Source organism: Chlorocebus sabaeus, chromosome 13 (assembly GCF_047675955.1).
Source record: "Chlorocebus sabaeus isolate Y175 chromosome 13, mChlSab1.0.hap1, whole genome shotgun sequence".
Taxonomy (NCBI): domain Eukaryota; kingdom Metazoa; phylum Chordata; class Mammalia; order Primates; family Cercopithecidae; genus Chlorocebus; species Chlorocebus sabaeus.
This window is the reverse complement of record NC_132916.1, coordinates 92,411,310-92,430,211: the sequence shown is the minus strand read 5'-3', so window position 1 is coordinate 92,430,211 and position 18,902 is coordinate 92,411,310. Positions and strand designations below refer to the sequence as shown.

At 39.1% G+C, this 18,902-nt stretch overlaps 1 protein-coding gene across 1 annotated transcript in view; it reads right to left on the bottom strand.

The window, feature by feature from the left end:
- The window catches only part of ME1 (malic enzyme 1), a 225,237-nt gene that overhangs the window by 184,998 nt on the left and 21,337 nt on the right, over positions 1 to 18,902 (bottom strand). The window contains exon 2 of the mRNA XM_038002209.2: positions 10,225 to 10,358. Within this exon, the coding sequence (XP_037858137.2) occupies positions 10,225 to 10,358 (134 nt within the window). The remainder of the gene's footprint in view (positions 1 to 10,224; positions 10,359 to 18,902) is intronic.

Here is an 18,902-nt window from a genome sequence, read left to right as displayed (position 1 = left end):
TAAGTTAATAGAAAGATTTCATCCTTTGACTTGCAGTATTGAATAACCAAGAGAAATGATATACAGGAAATGAGAGAATGTGACACTCATCCTAAAAATAACTAAGGTAGGGAAGTTCAAGAAACTTTTCTTTGTATCTGTGTCTTATGGCCTTTTTCTCTCTAGAGGCATTTCTGACCCAGAGTTATCTTTGTAAACATAAACCTTTTCATGTTATCTGTAACTTTCAGTAGTTACTAGAATAAAACTTAAACTGCTCAGTTCAACTTAAAAGAATCTTGCAAAACTACTCAACAATCTTACCAGCCTTTTTGAATTGACTTTCATTTCCTAGAATAGTTGAAAATGCACAGAATTCTGAGTAAGAGATGCATGGATTCTAATGTTTGGGCAATTAGATAGACATAACCCAGAAAATAAACATATGGAAGACAAAGAGTTTAACTTCAGACATGATAAAATTAATTTGGCAATGTGGAAATTACCATGGCTAAATCAATGGCCCATTCTCAGACCTCACCCTACCTATCAGAACGTTTGACACAAGAGATATTCCTTAGGGCTCAATACACTTTCTTTCCTTGACTTCCAATCTATCATATTCTCATCGTTTTCCTCCTATCTCTCTGGTCATTCCTTTTCTGTTTCCTTGCTGTTTTCTCCTTGATATGGTTTGGGTGTTTGTCCCTTCCAAATCTCATGTTAAAATGTAAACCCCAGTGTTGGAGGTGGGTCCTAGTGGGTATTTGCATCATGGGGGTGGGTCCCTCATGAATGGCTTAGCACCAATCCCTTGGTGATGAGTTCTTGCTCTGAGTTGATGTGAGATTTGGTTGGCACTTCCCTCCTATCTTGCTCCTGTTTCCACCATGATTGTAAGCTTCCTGAGGCCCCACCCAGGCATCAAATAATTGGTGCCATGTTTGTACAACCTGCTGAGCCATGAGCCAATTAAACCTCCTTTCTTTATAAATTACCCAGCCTCAGGTATTTCTTTATAGCAATGCAAGAACAGACTAACACACTCCTCTTCTCTGAAAGCTTTCTAACACTCATGTGAAATACATAAAGAAATTGTGTTGGCTTTACTTTCAAAATATATCCAAAATCTGACTACCTTCATTGCTACCACCCTAGATCTAAATCACCATCATCTCTTGCCTGGATTATTATAATGGTCTCCTAAAAGCTCTCCCAGCCTACATTCTATTCTCAACATTGCAGCCAGTCTTTCTGAAATTATAGCTTAGATCATGTGCCTCTTCTGGTCAAAAACCTCAAAAGCCTACCCTTTTCACTCACAGTATAGCAGAAGTCTTTAGTAGACTACAAAGTCATACCTAATCCATCGCCCATCACCTCGTTAACTTCCTTTCCCAATTTACCATTCTTTCCCTAGCTCATTCTGCTCTAGACACAAGTCTCCCTGCTGATTCTTGAACATGCCAGCTACAAAACGCTGTTCCTCAGATTTCTTCATGGCTAACTGCTCTACCACCTTTGATTATTTGCTCAAAACTCACCTTCTCAATAGAGGCTACCCTAAACATCCAACTCAACAATGCAAACTGGCCATACCTACCCTCAGCATTCTCAGCTCCTCTTACCCTCCTCTACCTTTACTTCCCCCACTCTACCTTTACTTCCCCCATCCCAAGACACTAGCCATTTTCTATCATATTTTATTACTATTTATGAAATTTAATAATTTGTATTTAAAAATAAGCCAAGCATGGTGGTGCATGCCTGTAGTCCTAGCTACTAGGAAGGGTGAGGCACGAGAACTGTTTGAGCCCAGGAGGTTGAGGCTACAGTGAGCTATGGTCACGTCAGTGCGCTGCAGCCTGGGCAATAGAGTGAGACCCTCTCTCAAAATAATAATAATTTTGGCCGAGCATGGTGGCTCACGCCTATAATACCAGCACTTTGGGAGGCCAAGGTGGGTGGATCATGAGGTCAAGAGATCAAGACCATCCTGGCTAACATGGTGAAACCCCGTCTCTAAAAAAAAAAAAAAAAAAAAAAAATACAAAAAATTAGCTGGGCGTGGCAGTGTGCACCCATAGTCCCAGCTACTCAGGAGGCTGAGGCAGGAGAATGGTGTGAACCCGGGAGGCGGAGCTTGCAGTGATCTAGGGTGGTGCCACTGCACTCCAGCCTGGGTGACAGAGTGAGACTCTATCTCAAAAAAATAAATAAAAATGAATAAAATTAAATAATAATTTAAATAATTTATGTAAATTTCATGAGCTCAGAGATCATTGCCTCTAACCCCAATATGTAAAAGAATACCTGACACTGAGTTGATGTTCAATATATATTGAGGAAGACTCTATAGCAAATATATGAAGGTCACCAGCTCTTAGCAGGTAGCTGATAAAATGGCCCAGGAAAAGAATATACAGTAAGGACACAAGCAGCTAAAGGAAGATGTTATGGAACAAATGAAAGAGAAGGTTGTGAAGGAGTTTAGAAAGAAGCAACTGTATACACACTGGACAAACTGAGTCAGCCTCTTTGCCCAGCCAACCCACCACATCCACTGGGCGCACGAACAAAGTGGCCATGGTTGCAGGTATAGAGGTTATGTATAGGCTCAGCAACATGGACTTTCACTCACCAAGGCCAATCTGGCTATTATAGCCACTTCTGAGTGTTCAATCTGCAGCAGAGACTAACACTGATTCCCAGATGTGTCACCATTCTCCAGGGTAATCAGCCAGCTAGCTACCTGGTGGCAAGTTCATTACACTCAACAGCTTCCATTATGGGAAGGACAACTTTTTTTTCCTGGAATAGACCCTTACTTTCGATCTAGATATGCTTTCCCTGCATGCAATGCTCCTGCCAAAGCTACTATTCATGGACTTACAAAATGCCTTATCTACCATCATGGCATTCCACATAGCATTGCTTCTGATCAAGGAACTTACTTTACAGTAAATGAAGTGTGGGGAATGAGCCCATGCTCATGAAACTCACTAGTTTTACAATGTTTACCAACAATCTGAAGCAACTGGCTTGACAGAACAGTGGAATGTACTTTTGAAGACTCAGTTACAGTACAAGCAAAGTGGCAATACCTTGCAAAGCTGAGGCAAGGTTCTTCAGGAGGCTGTATGTGCTCTCAATCAGTGTCCAAAAAATGGTGCTGTTTTTCTCATAGCCAGGATTCATAGGTCTAGGAATCAAGGAGTGGAAATGGGAATGGAAATTCTAACAACCCTAGTGTCACACTAGCAAAATTTCTCCTTTCTGCCCCTGTGACTTTATGCTCTGCTGGTCTAGAGGTCTTCATTCCAAAGGGAAGAACATTTCCATCAAGAAACACAATAATAAACCCATTGAACAGGAAATTAAGACTCCACCTGGCCACTTGGAGCACCACATGCCTCTGAATTAACAGGCCAAGAAAGGAGTTACTGTGCTGGCTAGGAAAAATTGATCCTGACTACCAAGAGGAAACTAAACTGTTACACTACAGTGGAGGTGAGAGAGAGTATGTCTGAAATACAGGAGATCCCTTAGGGTAGCTCTTAGTATTACCATGCCCTGTGATTAAAGCTAATGAAAACAACAATCCAATTCAAGTAGGATTACTAATGGCCCAGACCATTCAGGATTGAAAGTTTGAGTCACCCTCAGCAGGTAAAGAACCACAATCAGCTGAGATACTTGCTGAGGGCAAAGGGGATATGGATTGGGTCATGGAAAAAGGTAGTTATAAATACCAGCTATGACTATGTGATCAGCTAAAGAAAAAGAAGACTGTAATTGCCATAAGTATTTCTTCCTTGTTTTGCTAATAATATGTGCATATACATACGTAAGCAAAAATCCATATGCAAATTTCAGAAAATATAATTTTCTTCCTTCTCTTATCACCTTATCTGATAACATAAGATATACTGACGGCATCATAATATTTAAGTACTACTAATGTTACATCATAGTGTTTAAGTTAACGAATATCGACAAGAGTAAATATCATCCAAGGATTTGGCATCTTCTTTTGAGGATAGGTTTGGTGCATTTCTGGTTGTATGCAAGACAGTTGTATTGTGTTAGCTGGAAGTATGGACTTTGTTATTGCCTTTATTCAAAGATTAAGTATGATTTGAGGAGATGCCTATGGGTGGTGTCATAGTCCATTCATTTTGCTATGACAAAAATACCATAGACTAGGTAGCTTATGAACAATAGAAATTGATTTCTCATAGTTTTGGTAGGCCGGGCATAGTAGGCCGGTAAGTTCAAGATCAAGGTGCTAGCAGATTCTGAGCCTGATTAGGACCCAATCCACATAGACAGCACCTTCTCACTGCATCCTCACATGAGGGAAAGGGAAAGGCAGCTTTTTATTTTTTATCTTTTATTTTACTGTAAGTTCTGGGATACATGTGCAGAACGTGAGGTTTGTTACATTGGTATACATATGCCATGGGTTTGCTGCACCTATCAACCGTCATCTAGGTTTTAAGCCCGGTATGCATTAGGTATTTATCCAAATGCTCTCCCTCTACTTTCCCCCATCCCGTGACAGGCCCTGGTGTATGATGTTTCCCTCCCTGTGTCCATGTGGTCTCTTTGTTCAATTCCCACTTATGAGTGAGAGCATGTGATGTTTAGTTTTCTGTTCCTCTGTTAGTTTGCTGAGGATGATGGTTTCCAGCTTATCCATGTCCCTGCAAAGGACATTAACTCATTCTTTTTTATGTCTGCATAGCATTCTACGGTGTATATGTGCCACATTTCCTTCATTCAGTCTATCATTGATGGGCATTTGGGTTGGTTTCATGTCTTTGCTATTGGTTATAGTGCTGCAGTAAACATACGTGTGCATGTGTCTTTATAGTAGAATGAACTATAATTATCTGGGTACATAACCAGTAATGGGATTGCTGGGTCAAATGGTGTTTCTGGTCCTAGATCTTTGAGGAATTGCCACACTGTCTTCCACAATGGTTCAACTATTTTACACTCCCACCAACAATGTAAAAGCATTCCTCTTTCTCCACAGCCTCACCAGCATCTGTTGTTTCCTGATTTTTTAGTGATCACCATTCTAAGTGGTATCGGATGGTATTTCATTGTGGTTTTGATTTGCATTTCTCTGATGACCAGTGATAATGAATTTTTTTTTCATGTTTCTTGGCTGCATGTCTTCTTTTGAGAAGTGTCTGCTCATATCCTTTGTCCAATTTTTTTTTTCTTGTACTATACACGTGCAGAATGTGCAGGTTTGTTACATAGGTATACACATGCCACGGTGGTTTGCTGAACCCATCAACCCATCATCTACCCTCCCATCATGCTATCCCTCCCCTAGCCCCCCACCCCCATACAGGCATGCGTGTGTGATGTTCCCCTCCCTGTGTCCAGGTGTTGTCATTGTTCAACTCTCACTTGTGAGTGAGAACATGCGATGTTTGCTTTTCTGTTCTTGTGTTAGTTTGCTGAGAATGATGGTTTCCATCTTCACCTATGTCCCTGCAAAGGACATGAACTCACCCTTTTTTATGGCTGCATAGTATTCCATGGTGTATATGTGCAACATTTTCTTTATCCAGTCTATCACTGATGGGCATCTGTATTGGTTCCAAGTCTTTACTATTGTGAACAGTGCTGCAATAAACATGCATGTGCATGTATCTTTATAGTAGAATGATTTATAATCCTTTGAGTATATACCCAGTAATGGGACTGCTGGGTCAAATGGTGTTTCTGGTTCTAGATCCTTGAGGAATCGCCACACTGTCTTCCACAATGGTTGAACTAATTTACACTCCCACCAACAATATAAAAACGTTCCTGTTTCTCCACATCCTCTCCAGCATCTGTTGTTTCCTGACTTTTTAATGATCGCCATTCTAAGTAGTGTCAGATGGTATTTCATTGTGGTTTTGATTTGCATTTCTCTAATGACCCATGATGATGAGTTTGTTTTTCATGTTTGTTGGCCGCTTAAATGTCTTCTTTTGAGAAATGTCTGTTCATATCCTTCGTCCACATTTTTTTTTTTTTGTATTATACTTTAAGTTCCAGGATACATGTGAAGAATGCACAGGTTTGTCACATAGGTATACACATGCTATGGTGGTTTGCTGCACCCATCAACCCATCGTCTACCCTCCCATCATGCTATCCCTCCCCTTACCCCCAACCCCATACAGGCACCGGTGTGTGATGTTCCCCTCCCTGCATTCAGGTGTTGTCATTGTTCAACTCCCACTTGTGAATGAGAACATATGATGTTTGGTTTTCTGTTCTTGTGTTAGTTTGCTGAGAATGATAGTTTCCAGCTTCATCTATGTCCCTGCAAAGGACATGAACTCATCCTTTTTTTTATGGCTGCATAGTATTCCATGATGTATATGTGCAGCATTTTCTTTATCCAGTCTATCACTGATGGGCATTTGTATTGGTTCCAAGTCTTTGCTATTGTGAACAGTGCTGCAATAAACATACGTGTGCATGTGTCTTTATAGTAGAATGATTTATAATCCTTTGAGTATATACCCAGTAATGGGATTGCTGGACCAAATGGTATTTCTGGCTCTAGATCCTTGAGGAATTGCCACACTGTCTTCCACAATGGTTGAACTTATTTACACTCCCACCAACAATGTAAAAACATTCCTGTTTCTCCACATCCTCTCCAGCATCTGTTGTTTCCTGACTTTTTAATGATCGCCATTCTAACTGGCATGAGATGGTATCTCATTGTGGCTTTGATTTGCATTTCTCTAATGACCAGTGATGATGAGGTTTTTTTTTTCCATATGTTTATTGGCAGCATAAATGTCCTCTTTTGAGAAGTATCTGTTCATATCCTTTGCCCACTTGTTGATGGAGTTGTTTTTTCTTGTAAATTTGTTTAAGTTCTTTGTAGATTCTGGATATTAGCCTTTTGTCAGATTGATAGATTGCAAAAATTTTCTCCCATTCTGTAGGGTGCCTGTTCACTCCAATGACAGTTTCTTTTGCTGTGCAGAAGCTCTAAGCTCTTTGGTTTAATTAGCTCTCATTTGTGAATTTTGACTTTTGTTGCCATTGCTTTTGGTGTTTTAATCATGAAGTCCTTGCCCATGCCTATGTCCTGAATGGTATCACCTAGGTTTTCTTCCAAGGTTTTTATGGTTTTAGGTCTTACATTTAAGTCGTTAATTCATCTTGAGTTAATTTTTGTATAATGTGTAAGGAAGGGGTCCAGTTTCAGTTTTCTGCATATGACTAGCCAGTTTTCCCAACACCATTTATTAAATAGGGAATCCTTTCCCCATTTCTTGTTTTTGTCAGGTTTGTCAAAGATCAGATGGCTGTAGATATATGGTGTTATTTCTGAGGCCTCTGTTCTGTTCCATTGGTCTATAGATCTGTTTTGGTACCAGTATCATGTTGTTTTGCTTACTGTTGCCTTGTTTTTTTTTTTGTTTTGTTTTTTGTTTTTTGTTTTTTTTTTGAGACGGAGTCTTGCTCTGTCGCCTGGGCTGGAGTGCAGTGGCCAGATCTCAGTTCACTGCAAGCTCCGCCTCCCGGGTTTAGGCCATTCTCCTGCCTCAGCCTCCCGAGTAGCTGGGACTACAGGTGCCCGCCACCTCGCCCGGCTAGTTTTTTGTATTTTTTAGTAGAGACGGGGTTTCACCGCATTAGCCAGGATGGTCTCGATCTTCTGACCTCGTGATCCGCCCGTCTCGGCCTCCCTACTGTTGCCTTGTAGTATAGTTTGAAGTCAGGTAGCATGATGCTTCCAGCTTTGTTCTGTTTGCTTACGATTTTTGGGCTATGTGGGCTCCTTTTTGGTTCCATATAAAATTTGAAGCAGTTTTTTTCTAATTCTGTGTAGAAAGTCAATGGTAGCTTGATGGGTATAGCACTGAATCTATAAATTACTTTGGGCAGTATGGCCATTTTCACAACATTGATTCTTCCTAAACATGAGCATGGAATGTTCTTCCATTTGTTTGTGTTCTCTCATTTCCTTGAGCAGTGGTTTGTAGTTCTCCTTGAAGAGGTCCTTCACATCCCTTGTTAGCTGTATTCCTGGGTATTTTATTCTCTTTGAAGCAATTGTGAATGGAAGTTCATTCATGATTTGGCTCTCTGCTTGTCTATTGTTGGTGTAATGCTTGTGATTTTTGCACATTGACTTGGTATCGTGAACTTTGCTGAAGTTGCTTATCAGTTCGAGGAGTTTTTGGGCTGAGAGGATGGTGTTTTCTAAGTATAAAATCATGTCATCTGCAAAAAGAGACTATTTGACTTCCTCTCTTCCTATTTGAATACACTTTATTTCCTTCTCTTGCCTGATTGCCCTGGCCAGAACTTCCAATACTATGTTGAACAGGAGTGGTGGAGAGGGCATCCTTGTCTTATAGTGGTTTTCAAAGGGAGTGCTTCCAGCTTTTGCCCACTCAGTATGATATTGGCTGTGGGTCTGTCATAAACAGCTCTTATTACTTCGAGATATGATCCATCAGTACCTAGTTTATGGAGAGTTTTTAACATGAAGGGATGTTTAATTTTATCGAAGGCCTTTTCTGCATCTGTTGAAATAATCATGTGAGTTTTGTCATTGGTTCTGTTCATGTGATGGATTACGTTTACTGACTTGCATATGTTGAACCAGCCTTGCATCCCAGGGATGAAGCCGACTTGATTTTGGTATATAAGTTTTTTGATGTGCTGCTGGTTTCGGTTTGCAAGTATTTTATTGAAGATTTTCACATAGATGTTCACAGGGATATTGGCCTGAAGTTTTCTTTTTTGTTGTGTCTCTTCCCAGTTTTGGGATCAGGATGATGCTGGCTTCATAAAATGAGTTAGGGAGGAGTCCCTCTTTTTCGATTGTTTTGATCAGTTTCAGAATGAATGGTACCAGCTCCTGTTTATATTTCTGGTAGAATTCAGCTATGAATCCATCTGATCCTTGGATTTTTGGTTGGTACTCTGGCCTCTTCTTTTTAGAGTACTAATTCCATTTCATGAGGGTGCCATTTTTATGACCTAATCATCGCCCAAAGTCCTCACCTCCAAATAACATCACACTGGGGATTAGATTTCAACATATGAATTTGCAAGGGGACACAAGCATTCGGTCCATAACAAACACGGTGTATCAACATTTGGTCAAACACTATTCTGGATGTTTCTGCACAGGTGTTTTTGGATGAGATTAACATCTAAATTGGTGGACTTAAATAAATCAGATTATGCTCCAAAATGTGGGTGGGCCTCTTCCAAACGGCTGAAGGCCTTAATAACACAGACAGACCTCCTGTCTAGCAAAAATAAATTTTGCCAGCACACTGCCTTTGGACTCAACTGCAACTCTTCCTTCAGTCTTCGGCCTGACAACCTACCTGAAAATTTTGGATTTAACAAGCCTTCTCCCTCTCCTTCTTTCTCTCTCTCTCTATCCATTTGTATTTATATTTTCATTTGCACACACACACACACACACACACACACACACCCTATCAGCTCTGTTTCTTCGGAGAACCCTGGTTAATACCAATACTTACTTGACATTGAGTTGACTACCTCTTTTAACCCTCACAACAATGTTTTCAAATAGCTATTGTTCTCTCTAATCCATTGATGAAAAAAACTAAGGTCTACCTAGGCTTAGTACCTTAGTAAGAAAGAGTGGAGTCAAAAACAGACAGCAAAGCAGTTACAGTCACCATGGCAGGGCATGTAGTGGTTTGCTCAAGGATCTACTGCTAGTGAGATAGAGCCAGAATTTCAATCTAAGGTTATCTAATCCCAAAGGTAGGGAAAAATACTATCTTTATGTTTGTGCAAATACAGAAACTGAATACACTGCACAAAATAAGTGACCTAAACTTGCAACCGTGTTGGAACAAAGACTGGAGGCTGGAAAAGTGTGCTTTCACCTACAATATATGTAAAGTTTGACTAAAAGTCACTCTAATCTGTTTTGTTCCATTTAGGATGGCATTTCCCAATCATTTACTTTCACAGTATCATATGATAAACATGGTCTGTCTGAGCATACAGTTTACAAAGCAAATTTTTATTTCATTCAAATGTTCCTAGAGAGAGTAAATTTTTAAAAAACATCATTGTTTACAGGCAAATTGTCCTCAAAGTTGGCTACCCTTTCCAAATCATTAAATGTTTTCATTTTCTCACCCAATAAAAAATAAACTAGGCAACTGTATAAGAGAAATATAAAAACTACCTTCAGCAATGTGTTACCTGTCAAAGTCAGAGTTCAGACGCTCAAAATTTTTTACTACTCTAAGAACCTGGATCTCCTGACTGATGAAGGAAGGTGGCAACAATCCATGAATGTTCAATTGCTGTCTCTCTTCCAGGGTAAAGGCCAAGTCCTATAGAGGAAAAAAACACACACACATAATAGCATTTGAGAGGAAAGTAGACAAAAAGAATACGTATAAAACTCGACAAGTATATGCAATTAAAAACCAGAAGTCTGCATCACTGGAAACATGGCCATGTGGCTGTGAGCAAACCATGTAAGCTCTCCATATCTCAGTTTCCGTCTCTGTAGAAATTAGAATACCATAATATTTCAGAGCTGTGCCACTCAGATATCATTAGGATAAAATCAGATGATGAATGTAAGGAAACTACTTAAAGACACAAAATGAAAGAAGATATAATCATTAAGACTAACGTCAGTAAATATAAAAATAAAAAGAGAAGAGATTATTAGAAGAGATTTTTAAATTATGAATGTGAATAAGACACCTGTGACCTCTTGTGATTCCACCTTTAAAATAGCTCAGGAAATGCCTTATATGATTCTGAGTTACCTGTTTCAACACTCCTCTCCCAAGTTGTAGCCTTTGATTCTTATGCACTCCTAGGCATACAAAACTTCTCACCATTGCCCATACATACCACACCCTTTTATTCTTCCATGGCACATGGTCAAGATATTCTTCCCTGTTTCTCTGCCCTTCATGCCTTACCTCAAATGCTTCCTCCTCTCTAAAGCCTCAGTATATCCATAACAACCCTATGATTATACCTGTGTTATCTGTTTACATGAACATTGATTGTATAAAACAAATGATAATAACAAACTATGAAGCTCAAAAACATGAAAACTAAATAGAAGTTATGCGTTGATGCATAAACCATAATGGACCTAAGATATGTGCTGGCATATAATACAAGACAAAGTAATATCAGAGCAGCTACCGTAGTCATTAAGAAAGTGATCTGGTAGATTAGGATAAGAAGTGCCTCTGGAGAGGCCTTCAATTGGAGACACTGAAGCCCAAGAGACTTCTTTATGTAGACTATGACTGCTGTTCCTCTGGGTCCAGTATAAGTACACCAATATGATATGATAGTTGGTGTTATGGTCTGAACATTTGTGTCCCCCAAAATTCACATTGAAATCCTCACCCCCAAGGCAATGGCTTTAGGAAGAAGGGTCTTTGGGAGGTAATTAGAGTAGACCCCTCAAGAATAGGATTATTACCCTTGTAAAAGGAACCTCAGGGAGCTTTTCACCCCTTCTGCCATGTGAGGACACAGCAAGAAGACCGCTGTCTACAAATCAGGAAGCAGACCCCTCACCAGACACCAAATTTGCAGTACCTTGATGTTGAACTTCCCAGACTCCAGAGCTGGGAGAAATAAATTTATTTTGCTTATAAGCCACCCAGTACATGGTATTCCTTTAAGGCAGCCTGAATGGACTAAGATACTTGGTTTTGCTCATTGTGACTACTGCTATCTCTAGTCAACCTGGATGGGTAAGAATGTGTTCACTAACTTTGCACTGAGTGATTCTACAATGATTCCTCTGTCCCTGAAAGTTTCTTGCAATGACAGAATAGTGACTCGAGTACTTACAAAATGTATTACTTAGGAGAAAGGAGAGACAATTTGGTTCATCCCACAGGGAGATGACAAACTTTGATTGGTTAGGAATAAACATGTCCAACCCCAGGAAGCTTGGGAAAGAGGTCAATGAATGAACAATTCCTCTCTTTCTTCTAATTTTTCATACAGATATACCCATTAATTCATGTCACTGATGGAAAGGTTTGTGTTTAATTAGCCTCCTGGGTTGAGGGCCAGACTGAAGAGAGACAAATTGGTCCACTGAATGACGCCATGATAGAGCTCTCTGAAATAACTGCAAGAGTTGGCTGGGACCAATAGCTCCAGAATCTTCAGCGCAAGAAGCAGTGTACAATCTTCAATTCTCATAAGGTCTCTAAGTGCTATCACCACAGCTGGTGTCTACTTGCAAGGTATTTTTCATTAGCAGCCATTCTCATAGCTGCAAACGCCCCCACTGTTACAGTTGGGCATCCTCTGAAGTTTCAATATGTGTGGACAGGAGCAGAATGGTCCCTTTCCAAGAGGATAATCCAGCTTGTTCAACTGTGTCTGGACCAATCACCCTCTCTTGGACCTAAATGGCAGACGGTACAATCTGTCAGTCCTTTGCCCAGCAGCTCCAGCTGGCACCAGGAGACATTTGTGGTACTGCCTAAACTCTTTGCTTGCCATTTACTTTTTTACTTGTGGTTCGCGTCCCCACAACAGAATGAAAACTCCACAGGGCCACAGAATTTTGTTTTCTTCACTGCTTTCTCCCTAGTGCTTACAACAGTGCCTGACAAAATTAGAACTCAGTAATTTGTTGCACATAAAATTTTAACATAGTCAATACAATATCTATAATTCATTAGAATGTATTATTAGAAAATTCAGAATTCATAGAAAATGTCAAATATTCAAATTTTGAGACATTAAAATTTTTTAAATCTATTACATTGCTTCTCAAAAATCTGATTAGCACATTCATTCTGATCAAATTACTTTCAAAATTCAAAGCAACAAGAGATATTTATATGAAAAAGTAATTTATAAAATGGAAGACAAACTTCACTTGTTAAAGATATAACTGGGAAGACAACACTTAAGTCAAAGTGTCATGAAATAACTCCTTGGAAAGAGACAAAATTATGGACAGTAATATATTTGAAAAAGAAAGAAGAGAAAATTCAACAGATTTTTATCTAACTAGAAAATGAAAAGGGGGAAGGAAAGGTGGCTAAAGTCTCAAAAATATACAAATATATGTGAAGAAGCAGTAAACTTCTGAGTGTTATGCCTTAAAAATCTGCCCAAAAACATAACAATCAAAATATAACATTTTGATAAGTCTTGTGAGAAGTACTAACATATGCTCTTTCATTCCCTGAATAATGGTACTTAACATTTATTGCTATAGTTAGCCGGTCTTTTCACATAAATTTTCCAATGGTCTGTTCTGAAACTGATACCTAAATCTAACGATTCTCCATATCTTATGCCATGTAAATAATAATGCCATTTGGAAATCTTTTTATATTCTTTGATGTTTAGTAACTACAAACTCCCAAACACTGTCAGCCAAATTTTCTAAGACATACTAAAGTGCTAATTCAATTCTTTTAAAAACAACAGCAACAAAATCTGGGGCTTAGAAATTTAGGGACTGGGGCAAGTTAAAGTCCTAGGATTGGGGAGAAAAACAGTCCTATCAGCCAGGCGCGGTGGCTCACACCTGTAATCCCAGCACTTTGGGAGGCCAGGGCAGGTGGGAGTTTGAGACCAGCCTGGCCAATATGGTGAAACCCCCATCTCTACTAAAATTACAAAAATTAGCTGGGCATGGTGGCATGCACTTGTAGCCCCAACTACTTGGGAGGCTGAGGCAGAAGAATTGCTTGAACCCGGGAGGCAGAGATTGCAGTGAGCTGAGATAGCAGCACTGCACTCCAGCCTGGATGACAGAACAAGACTCTTTCTCAAAAAAAAAAAAAAAAAAAAAAGAATAAAAAAAAAAAACTAGTCCTATGATTAGTGATAGACATTCTATCACTATCCTTTATAAGTTAAAAGAACATCAACAAATAAGTAAACTTAAATCTTAAAACTCCTGAAAATTTTAAAATGGATATTGTATTATTTCATTTAAGCCACAGTTTCTATTTTTCATACTAACAGAGACATATTCATTAGAGATCTATTTTTATAGGCAGGTCAGTTATGTCTAAAGTTTGAAGTAAAATATTTCGAAGAATTTTTACCTTAGCATTATCCTGCAGGGCCTATCCAACAAAGAATAATTAACCCAAATTAGACATGCAAGTTCTAACTTTCATTTGATTTCTACCAAGTCTTTCATGTAGTTGAAAACATTAGACGTCTATATATATGTGTGTGTGTATATATACCTAATATATATATACCTAATATATATACACACCATATATATATACACACACACACACCCCTAATATATATATATTAGGTTTCCAGACCACCTGTACATCTAATTCTCTAAAGGCATCCTCATATATGCTAAGTTTGACCCTGGTTTTTCTCCTTTTTGTCTTTTCTTTCCTGTCCCTATTCCTTATAAAACCTTTGGACTAGATCCCTAGACAGCAGAATGGTACGTTGTTTCACTGCTGAGGGCAGCAAACAGGACAAATGTTCGTCTGGACTGTGCTAATTAACTTATGTATATCTTCTTGAGAAAACTGAGACTATCAAGCAGAAATGAAAAGAAAATTCCTGACATGACAAAGCACTTATATTAGAAATGATATTTGCAGGGAGCAAGCATAACTGAGAAAGAAACTTAGTCCTGAGTAATTTATCAGAAACTATTTTCATAAAAACAGAACAAATATAGTATGTATTCTGCACTAACGATCCTTAATATTTCCAATGAACGACTTTCTTTTTTCCCTGAAAAATTACTAAATCAAGCTGAATTGCAAAAAAAAAAAGGAAATCTTTATCTTATTCACAAAGATCTTTAAGACAGTTAATCTAAACATGTATGAAAATTCATTATGGTAACAGAACTTATAATTTAAATATTTGAGGCTATGATTATATTATGGCAGAGATGGTTTGTGTGTTCTGTTTAACTAGTGTAATCCCTAGTATCTAGAATAATACCTATGTGGCACTTCATAGGCAATAAACAAAAATGTGTTGGATTAACTAATGATTAATTAATTATACTTGTTATAGTACATTTCAGAGAACACAAAGCAGAAAAGTGAATAAGGAAGGTTAAAAATGGTAGAGAAGCAAATGGAAAGTAATAATTGCAAATCATTTGAAACAACAGAAGTCCTTCAACTGGTAAATGGATAACATTAAGGTATATCCATACACTGAAATATTACCCAACAGTAAAAGAAACAAACTATTGATACACAAAATATAGATGAATCTTAAATGCATTATGTTACGTGAAAGAAGACAGACTCAAAAGGGTACATACTGTATGATTCCATTTATATGACATTCTGAAAAAGCAAAATTATATGGGTAGAACAAGATCAGTAGTTGCCAGGGACTGGGAGTGGAAAAAAGGGTTTGACTTCAAAGAGGAGGCAAAAAGAAAATGTTTTTCAGTGATAGAACCATTTCTTATTGTGGTACTGGTGACACAACATTGTATATTTGTCAAAACTAATAGAACTGTACATCAAAAAGTAAATTTCATTAAACTGAATTTTATTAGGCTCTATAGAGTCAATTCAGTAACTAATATTCTCTTTACTTAAAAAGAAATATAATTACAATGACAAAAAATTTGTTTAGTAAATTATTGATATATTTCATATTCCACCACCCAGGCTCAAGTGGTCCTCCTGCTCAGTCTCCCAAGTAGCTAAGACAATAGGCACATACCACCATGCTCAGCTAATTGTTTTTGTATTTTTTGGTAGAGACTGGGTTTCACCATGTTGCTCCAGACTAGTCTCGAACTCCTGAGCTCAAGCGATCTGCCTGCCTTGGCCTCCCAAAGTCCTAGGATTACTACACAATCAAATTAAACAAAGAATATTTTAGGCCACACACAGTGGCTCACACATCCAACCTAAAATACTCTTTATCTAATACGATTGTCTTTAAATCCTTTATGAAAATTTTTCTTAATTTTTTATTTCAAATGAATTATAGATATTTTATTAATGTGACTTTGCAAACAATATAGATCTATCTTAAAATTATTTCTTCATATCAAAAGAGTTTTAGAATTAATTTTAATGCTAATTTGGGGGATAAATTATTTATATATAAAGAGTACAGGAAAAGGATCCTTTATATTTTTATTATTTATTATTCTGAAATAGACATAAAGTTGAGCTTGTTTTAACAGTCATATTTTCAATTTATTAACATAGTTTATGTGCATATTTTACACCCACATTAAGAGAAGCGATACTAATTTGTCCTGAATACATTCTTGAAGGGTTCTTTCCTCCAAGGTTTCTATAGGGCCAAAAATTGTTCTTTGGAAATGTTTATTTTTAAATTCTAATTGACAATATAGATAACAATTTCTAGAATTGACTGGGCATGATACCACACACCTGTAATCCCAGCACGCTGGGAGGGTAAAGCAGAATGATGGCTTGAGCCCAGGAGGGCAAGTCCAGCCTGGGCCACACAGGAAGATACTACCTCCACAAAAAATAAAAATAAATTAGCCAGGTGTGGTGGTACATGCCTGTGGTCCCAGTCACTCAAGAGGCTGAGGTAGAGGGAGGCTCCCAAGATGGCCGAATAGGAACAGCTCCAGCCTCCAGCTCCCTGCATGAGCGACACAGAAGGCGGGTGATTTCTGCATTTTCAACTGAGGTACTGGGTTCATCTCACTGGGGCATGTTGGACAGTCAGTGCTGGTCAGGGGGTGCAGCCCAACCAGCGAGAGCTGAAGCAGGGTGAGGCATTGCCTCACCTGGGAAGCGCAAGGGGGAAGGGAATTCCTTTTCCTAGCCAAGAGAAACTGAGACACACAACACCTGGAAAATCGGATAACTCCCACCCTAATACTGTGCTTTTCCAAGGATCTTAGCAAACAGCACACCAAGAGATTATATCCCATGCCTGGCCCAGAGGGTCCCACACCCACAGAGCCTCCCTCATTGCTAGCACAGCAGTCTGAGATCTAACTGCAAGGTGGCAGTGAGGCTGGGGGAGGGGCATCCACCATTGCTGAGGCTTAAGTAGGTAAACAAAGCCACAGGGAAGTTTGAACTGGGTGGAGCCCACCGCAGCTGGGGACAGGGCATAGTTAAACAAAAAGCAGCAGAAACCTCTGCAAATGTAAATGTCCCTGTCTGACAGCTTTGAAGAGAGCAGTGGTTCTCCCAGCATGGAGGTTGAGATCTGAGAAGGGACAGACTGCCTGCTCAAGTGGGTCCCTCATCCCTGAGTAGCCTAACTGGGAGACATCCCCCACTAGGTGCAGACTGACACCTCACACCTCGCACGGCTGGGTACACCTCTGAGGCAAAGTTTCCAGAGCAAGAATCAGACAGCAACACTTGCTGTTCAGCAATATTCTATCTTCTGCAGCCTCTGCTGCTGATAACTGGGCAAACAGGGTCTGGAGTGAACCTCAAGTAAACTCCAACAGACCTGCAGCTGAGGGTCCTGACTGTTAGAAGGAAAACTAAAAAAACAGAAAGGACACCCACGCCAAAACCCCATCAGTATGTCACCATCATCAAAGATCAAAGGCAGATAAAACCACAAAGATGGGGAAAAAGCAGTGCTGAAAAGCTGGAAATTCAAAAAATCAGAGCGCATCTCCCCCTCCAAAGGAACGCAGCTCATCACCAGCAACGGAACAAAGCTGGACGGAGAATGACTTTGACAAGTTGAGAGAAGAAGGCTTCAGTTGATCAAACTTCTCAGAGCTAAAGGAGGAACTACGTACCCAGCACAAAGAAACTAAAAACCTTGAAAAAAGAATGGATGAATGGATAACTAGAATAATCAATGCAGAGAAGTTCATAAACAAACTGATACAGATGAAAACCATGACACAAGAACTACGTGACAAATGCACAAGCTTCAGTAACCAACTCAATCAACTGGAAGAAAGAGTATCAGTGATTGAAGATCAAATGAATGAAATGAAGCGAGAAGAGAAGTTTAGAGAAAAGAGAGTAAAAAGAAATGAACAAAGCCTCCAAGAAATATGGAATTATGTGAAATGACCAAATCTATGTCTGATTGGTGTGCCTGAAAGTGACGGGCAGAATGGAACCAAGTTGGAAAACACATTGCAGGATATTATCCAAGAGAACTTCCCAACCTAGCAAGGCAGGCCAACAGTCAAATTCAGGAAATACAGACAGTGCCACAAAGATACTCCTCGAGAAGAGCAACTCCAAGACACATAATGGTCAGATTCATCAAAGTTGAAATGAAGGAAAAAATGTTAAGGGCAACCACACAGAATGGTCGGGTTACCCACAAAGTGAAGCCCATCAGGCTAACAGCAGATCTCTCAGCAGAAACTCTATAAGCCAGAAGAGACTGGGGGCCATATTCAACATTCTTAAAGAAAAGAATTTTCAACCCAGAATTTCATATTCAGCCAAACTAAGTTTCATAAGTGAAGGAGAAATAAAATCCTTTACAGACAAGCAAATGCTGAGAGATTTTGTCACCACCAGGCCTGCCCTACAAGAGATCCTCAAGGAAGCACTAAAAATGGAAAGTAACAATTGGTAACAGCCATTACAAAAACATGCCAAAATGCAAAGACCATCGATGCTAGGAAGAAACTGCATCAACTAACGAGCAAAATAACCAGCTAATATCATAATGATAGGATCAAGTTCACAATAACAATATTAACCTTAAATGTAGATGGACTAAAATGGTCCAATTAAAAGACACAGACTGGCAAATTGGATAAACAGTCTGTATTCAGGAGACCCATCTCACATGCAGAGACACACATAGGCTCAAAATAAAGGGATGGAGGAAGATCTACCAAGCAAATGGAGACCAAAAAAGGCAGGGGTTGCAATCCTAGTCTCTGATCTAACACACTTTAAACCATCAAAGAT